At 54.0% G+C, this 6,859-nt stretch overlaps 1 protein-coding gene across 4 annotated transcripts; it reads left to right on the top strand.

Moving 5' to 3' along the window:
* Positions 1–210: 210 nt before the first annotated feature.
* On the top strand, positions 211–6,842 carry HNRNPAB (heterogeneous nuclear ribonucleoprotein A/B). Of its 4 annotated transcripts, none has more exons than XM_049708231.1 (8): positions 211–329; positions 573–809; positions 1,547–1,715; positions 2,440–2,598; positions 2,773–2,904; positions 5,018–5,138; positions 5,811–5,951; positions 6,235–6,842. In XM_049708231.1, the coding sequence occupies exons 2-8, from the start codon at positions 595–597 to the stop codon at positions 6,303–6,305; spliced, it is 1,008 nt and encodes a 335-aa protein (XP_049564188.1). In that variant the 5' UTR covers positions 211–329; positions 573–594; the 3' UTR covers positions 6,306–6,842. The 4 variants fall into 4 exon arrangements, with proteins under 4 accessions (XP_049564188.1, XP_004284834.1, XP_012394108.1 ...); XM_012538654.3 differs by having other exon boundaries at positions 249–489; XM_049708230.1 differs by having other exon boundaries at positions 250–414.
* The last annotated feature ends 17 nt before the right edge of the window (positions 6,843–6,859 follow it).

Below are 6,859 nucleotides of genomic sequence, written 5' to 3'. Positions count from 1 at the left end.
TCCGCCCCTGGGCTCGGGCCGCCGGCCGCTCCGGACAGGGTCATCGGACCACCAGACCCGGCAACCCTCTGCAAGGCCCCGGCTCGCGCGAATTCTAAGATGAGGACAAAGCCCGCCTGGATTTACCGTGAGCGCGCCGCCGCGGCCAATGGGGAGCCGGCGCGGGGTTGAGTGACCGGCTGGCGAAGCCAATGAGCATGTGGTTTGTTGCGAGGTGGCCTCGGCTCCGGCATTATAAAGAGCGCCACGAGTCGGCATTGTCAGGCGGCAGCACCGCGCGGGCCTGGTAGAGCTTCTGTGTTGGTGGCTTTCGTGCAGCAGCGGCAGCGGTAGCGGCAGCGCAGGCCGAGGGAGGAGGGCGCGAGGTCGCGGCGGCTCCGTCGGTAGACGGGGGAGAGGCCCGGCGGCGCAAGCGTGAGCGCGGCCGAGCCCGCGGTGCCTTCCCGGCGGGTGGGGACGAGCGGGCCCCGCGGCGTCATCGGCGGCGAGGTGAGCGTCCGGGCCCGCGGGTGGCGGGCGGGAACCCGGGCGGGAGCGGCGCCGGCCTGATGCGTCGTGGCTGCTCGTTGCAGGAGCCGCGCGCCACGGCCTAGCATGTCGGAAGCGGGTGAGGAGCAGCCCATGGAGACGACGGGCGCCACCGAGAACGGACACGAGGCCGCCCCCGAAGGCGAGTCGCCGGCCGGGACTGGTGCTGGCACCGGGGTCGCGGCTGGCGCCGGAGGCGGGAGCGTGGCGCCCCAGGCCGGCAACCAGAACGGCGCCGAGGGTGACCAGATAAACGCCAGCAAGAACGAGGAGGACGCGGGGTAGGTGCGGCCGCGGGCCGACGGGGGGCGCCGCCTTTGTTCCGGGGCCGCCTTTTGTTGGCGCCACGCGGCGGGGGGAGGGGCGGGCGGCCGGGGCCTGCTCGCGGCCCGCAGAGCAGCAGCCCCGCGCCGCCGGCTTTCCGTGCGCGCCGGAGTTTGCAGGAGTTTGTTGGGTCGACTTTGGCGCCGCCCCGGGGCCGCTGGCTGGCGCCCGGAAGCGGAGTGTGCTCGGACCCGGGGCCCGGCGGGTCGCGGACTGCCTGAGCTGCGTGGGCGGAGTTGGCGCGCGCCAGGGCCTTCCTCCTCCGCCTCTTTTCCAGGGCGGAGTCACGGCCTGAACTCCGACTCGGCCCCGGAAGCCTTGAGTTCCTTGAGAGCGAGTGCTCGGAGGTGGCAGGGACCGTAGCGTTTTGATACACAGTTGTTAGACAAATTAGTTTCCTTACAGTTGTTAGTGCCCAGGGCCTAGCTCTCCGGCTAGGTTGTGCTTCCTTTTCCCCCACCTCCTTGGGGGTACGGATCACCTGAGGCTTTGTTACGGTCAAGATTGGGTTTGGAAGGGAAGCGGAGATTTGTTAACATTTTCCAGAGGTAGAACCCTGTGGGCCCTAAGGGTAAACCTTTGTTCCGAATGGTGGCTTTATTTACAATCTTTTCAATGAAAGTTTTGCTAGGGCCAGTCCTTCCGAAATGAGTTTTCTAAGGCTTGTTTCCCTGTTCTCACCCCACCATTTCAGAAAAATGTTCGTTGGTGGCCTGAGCTGGGATACCAGCAAAAAGGACCTAAAGGATTATTTTACCAAATTTGGAGAGGTCGTTGACTGTACAATAAAAATGGATCCCAACACTGGCCGATCAAGAGGGTTTGGGTTTATCCTCTTCAAAGATGCAGCCAGCGTGGAGAAGGTAAGCTGGGTACTTTATAATCAGAAGTCTGTGTATTTTATGAGGATACTATTCTTAGACCATGATTGGCTTATGTGTTTTGCACATGGTTGGGTGCTTTGGGAAAAGCAGAGAAGTTGGGAACTCCTGCTCTCCTTTTTGAATGGATTAAAAGTAGAGATTAAATGGAGGAGTGAGTGGGCAGGAGTGGTCCAGGAAGATTATGGTTGACCGTTTATTATCTTGTGCCTATTCTGGACCCTGCTGAAGCAGACATTTCATTGAGAGGACTAGAAGAGAGTCCAGGGTTGCTAGGAGATAAACATTATTTTACTCATTTTGTAGAAAACAAACCTAAGGCTCAGAAGGTTAAGTAGAAGAGATCACATAGCTAGTAAGGGGTGGAGTGTGAGGATTCCAGCCCTCACAGCCTAGCTCTAGCCTGTGCTTTTAATTATTGCTTTACTTCCGGAGGAGATAGGCCTTAAATTGGGGCTGCCTGGGCAGGAAGAGGGGTGCACGGCATGGGCAAAGACTGGTGGGGGGGGTTGCGGATAGATTTATAGGTGTTTAGGTAAACCAAGTGAAGTTTGGAGATAGGGTTGGGAAGTCAGATTGGGGGTAGAGTTTGAAGGAGGTGAAGCACATTTTGTCTGCCTGTGTTGGAGTCTTGTGGTTCAAAGAGAAGGTTCTTGTTCAGGGTCATGCTGCTGAGTTAGAACCCAGCTCCCTTCTGTTGGAACAGGTTCTAGACCAGAAGGAGCACAGGCTGGATGGCCGTGTCATTGACCCCAAAAAAGCCATGGCCATGAAGAAAGACCCAGTAAAGAAAATTTTTGTGGGGGGTCTGAATCCTGAAGCCACTGAGGAGAAGATCAGGGAGTACTTCGGCGAGTTTGGGGAGGTGAGTGTGTGGCCCCCGGAGTGGTCTGCCAGCTGCACCGAGGTTGCCTTCTTCTTGGTCCTTGGCACCTTGGCTGGCTGGAGCTCTTTTTCACTCTGGTGTTCGTGGACGTTTTCTCCTGTGAGTTCCTTATAGGCTCTGCGGTAGGGTCCTGAGCTTTGCTTACGTTTGCAGATTGAAGCCATTGAGCTTCCAATGGATCCAAAGTCGAACAAAAGACGAGGCTTTGTTTTCATCACCTTTAAAGAAGAAGAACCTGTGAAGAAAGTTCTGGAGAAAAAGTTCCACACCATCAGTGGAAGTAAGGTAAGGTGTCCCCAGCTGTGTGTGCTTGGCATTCTGCTGGAGAGCTGGCCTTTGCAGGCGTGGATTAGGCATTGGGTTACCTCCAAGAGTTCTCCAGGGTATACGTTACTGTTTTCTGCACTGTTTGCTGTCCTCATAGGGGAGGGGCAGGTTGTCCTGTCTTTCACGGAGCTCCTAGGCTGGTAGGACAGGATATGAGGGAGGCAGGAGAATACTGGAGGATGGGAGGCTTATATGGGATAGAGTGTGTGCTGAGTAGCCTCTTCAGATCCTGACTTAAAAGTAGAGGTCATGGTGTTTGGGATGTAGAGTGCAAAGTGTGTAAGTCCTACAGTTAAGGTCTCAGAAGATTCTAAAATTGCCATTTACTGTTTTCTGTGGAGAAGTCTTACCTGCTTTGGATGTTGTTGTAGAGCTTTTATCTTTACCTCGTGCCACAACCAAATCTGTTTTATCTCCATCCCCTTTGGTTACTGGTTAAATTAAGCCCCACCCCAAAGATCCTTTCCAGAGAGCTCCCAGGGTCCTGGCCACCTTAAATCTAGAGTCAGTTTTGACTTCAAATAAGCGAGAGTCCTGTTCAGTGAGGGGCAACTCTTCCCTCTGAACTCTGGACAGGAGAGAGGGTAGGTAGTTCATGCTCCCTGTGTTCTCCAGTGGCCGAGGCAGTTGGGAGTTGAGGGTGTGGCCCACTGGCAAGGTGTGGCAGGCTCTGCCTGAGCAGGAGTGGCAGCCAGATAAGGTGGGACACATAGGGTGGGGCTCCTGGAAGCCTCAATCCTGGCTGGGAATTTTTGGAAAGATTGGATTTGGGATTGGGCCCCTAAATTTTATGTAAAATGAGATGGGATCATAGGGGCTGTTGGGTGAGACCTCATCCATTAATGGTTACCCCAGTGGACAGTGACATGGAAAGAGATCTTTATCTCTGTGCCATGATGTGAAATGGGCATGAAGAGCCTATTAGGGCACCATTAGTCAAACTGCTAGTGGTTGATCTTGAAATAAGTGTTATTTAGCAGGTTGTATTCAGTATTTTTAACTTAGTAGGATAGAAAACATGAGATTGCATCACTTGATAATTTGCTGATTTTTTGAGTATGCTTGTATGGGGACGTCTTGCTTAAAATGGTTTTTTTTTTTTTTTTTTTTTTTTTTGCGGTACGCGGGCCTCTCACTGTTGTGGCCTCTCCCGTTGCGGAGCACAGGCTCTGGACGCGCAGGCTCAGTGGCCATGGCTCATGGTCCCAGCCGCTCCGCAGCATGTGGGATCTTCCCGGGCCGGGGCACGAACCCGTGTCCCCTGCATCGGCAGGCGGACTCTCAACCACTGCGCCACCAGGGAAGCCCCCTAAAATGTTTTTTTAATTGGTCTTAATGGAGAGGGTTATGTGTCAGTGGACTTTCTTTTAAAAATATACTTAAAGCAGGAGCACTTGAAGGTCCATGACCCTCATGAGAGTTTTGAGCAAAAAGGAAATTGACTCTCTGGGCCCTAAGAAGATACAGATATCTGGCCCATCCCAACAGCCCACCAGTGGTTGGAGGAGAAAGGGGGAGCAGTATGGCCTTAGGGAAGGCTGCCTTGAGCTTCAGTGGCTTTCTTTATAAGATGGAGGTCAGGTTTGCCACCTCAATAGTGTATTTGAGTGGAATGCTTTTATTTCTTCTGGGGGGGAGAAAAGAACCTTTTTTCTCTAAGATCCCTTACCTCGGAAGCCTTCTCTGACTCCCTTGCCCAAGGTGGCACCAGATTGACACCTGGTGTGGTGTCTTGCTACACTGGACTGGCATTGGTCCAGCTGTCCTTCTCCCACTTGTTAGAGCACCCAAGGGTGACCATCAGTGGACCTATCCCATTGGGTGTATCCCATTGTTTCAAGCACTCTGGGGAAAGGCTTGAGCCAAAAAGCCCATTGTGTGAGTTTTTCGGTCTGTCTAGATTTTAGTTGTGATTCTGAGCTAGTCCAAATGTGGTTTCCCACCCCAGCATGTGTTCTTGAGCAGATGGAGAAGATCTGCCTCCTGAATGTTTGTCAGCGAAGGCCTTCGTGCACACTCCCTGCCCAGGGCTTGTCCCACTGGCATGACCCACTGTTCTCTTGGCTTTCAGTGTGAAATCAAGGTGGCTCAGCCCAAAGAGGTTTATCAACAGCAGCAGTATGGCTCTGGGGGCCGTGGGAATCGCAACCGAGGGAACCGAGGCAGCGGTGGTGGCGGCGGAAGTGGAGGAGGTGAGTGGAACCCAGATGAAGATGAGTCCTGTTTCCCTGCCTGCATGGAGCTTCTGTGCCTGTTTTGGGGGCTCTCTTGGCCTCTGGTGCTTGGTGCAGCAGGGTGGGCAGAATCAGGAATGGTTTTCCTGGGTTGAGGCTATGCTGCTGCTGCTGCTGCTTCGAGTAGAAGAGCCCATTTTTCTCATGTGGTCTGGGGCCCCAGGGCAGAGGGGGCATCTGCATCAAGACGGGGTGTGCTTGGCTCTGTGGCTGTCCTGAGTCTTGGTACACCCATGGGTGGGTGGGCTGAAGGGTAGGGCAAGGCTGTGCCAGGCGCTTAACCTCCTTCCGTCCCAGGCCCCTCTGACTCCAAAGCCTGAACTCCATCCTTTTTAAGGCCAAGCTGCCAGGGAGGGTGGGGGTGAGCAGAGGGTGATTTGAATGAGAGTGAGCTGCCTCGGTTGCCCCAGTGAAGTTAGTTTTCCATCCTGGCCTGGCCTTCTTACCCCCAGCTTGGGTCTCAGGTACAGGGCTGGGCCCAGGGCCCTCCCTCTACACCAGGACAGCAGCCCCTTGGCTTTTCTGAGTTGCCATAGTAACCTCGCCACCCAAAGGGCAGGATTTCCTCCATCCTAGCTCCTGCGTGTGCTAAATGGTCCATGGGCCCCTGTGCCCTGCTCCCCCCCACAGGTCAGAGTCAGAGTTGGAATCAGGGCTACGGCAGCTACTGGAACCAGGGCTACGGCTACCAGCAGGGCTACGGGCCCGGCTATGGCGGCTACGACTACTCGCCTTATGGTTATTACGGCTACGGCCCCGGCTACGACTACAGTAAGTAGGAGAGAGGGAGGCCCCCATCCACTCACCCACCCTGGGAGGCAGGACAGACAGTGCAGGGGCCACTGGCAGCAGGGGCTTTGGAGTCGGACAGGCTGGGCTTTGTGGCCTGGCTTGCTCACTGGAGCTACCCGATTTTGAGCTTTTGGGGCTCAGGAAGGTGGGGAAGATGTCCTATCAGAGTTGTTGGCTCTGGTGAGGATGCATATCAAGCGCCTGGCACAGGAGTAAATGCTCAGTAAGTTGTAGCTGCTCTCATTGTTGTTCTTGTCCCTAGGTCAGGGTAGTACAAATTACGGGAAGAGCCAGCGACGCGGTGGCCATCAGAATAACTACAAGCCATACTGAGGCTTTGGCAGGAGTGTCCGACTGACCGCACACGCTTTGTTTGGATATCGAGTGAACACAATTATGTACCAAATTTAACTTGGCAAACTTTCTATGGGCTGTCCCATGTGCGTCTTATTTAAAATTTCCCCCCTGGAAATCACTCTCCTGTTTAATATATCCAGAGCTCTAGTTGTTTTAGGCAGCGTGTGGTGTCTCGAGGCCAGAGCGGCATTATGGGCTCATTTTTATTACCCGGTTACCCGGAGCCAGATTGGAGGGTCTGCTTCCTGCGGCCGCTCTGCAGCCTGGACCTGTGGACCCTGGTTGTAAAGAGTAAATTGTATCTTAGGAAAACAGTGTCACCTTTTTTCACCTTTAATTTTATATTATTTGTGTCATACATTTCCTATAATGGAAGTGTTAATTTTACTGTACTTTTTGGTACCTTTCGGGAATCTAATGTATTGTAAGGTATTTTACACGTGTCCTGATTTTGCCACGACCTGGATATTGAAGCTATCCAAGCTTTTGAAATAAAAATTTAAAAACCCCCAAGCCTGGGTGAGTGTGGG

The sequence above is a fragment of the Orcinus orca genome, chromosome 3 (genome assembly GCF_937001465.1).
Source record: "Orcinus orca chromosome 3, mOrcOrc1.1, whole genome shotgun sequence".
NCBI classification, from domain to species: Eukaryota; Metazoa; Chordata; class Mammalia; order Artiodactyla; family Delphinidae; genus Orcinus; species Orcinus orca.
This window is presented reverse-complemented; position numbering and strand designations above follow the sequence as displayed.

Bases quoted from the DNA above. Each gene is read 5' to 3' on its own strand.
- HNRNPAB (XM_049708231.1), top strand. From the start codon at position 595: ATGTCGGAAGCGGGTGAGGAGCAGCCCATGGAGACGACGGGCGCCACC. The intron at 2,599-2,772 runs GTGAGTGTGTGG...TTACGTTTGCAG, and splicing joins ACTTCGGCGAGTTTGGGGAG to ATTGAAGCCATTGAGCTTCC. The intron at 2,905-5,017 runs GTAAGGTGTCCC...CTTGGCTTTCAG, and splicing joins ACACCATCAGTGGAAGTAAG to TGTGAAATCAAGGTGGCTCA.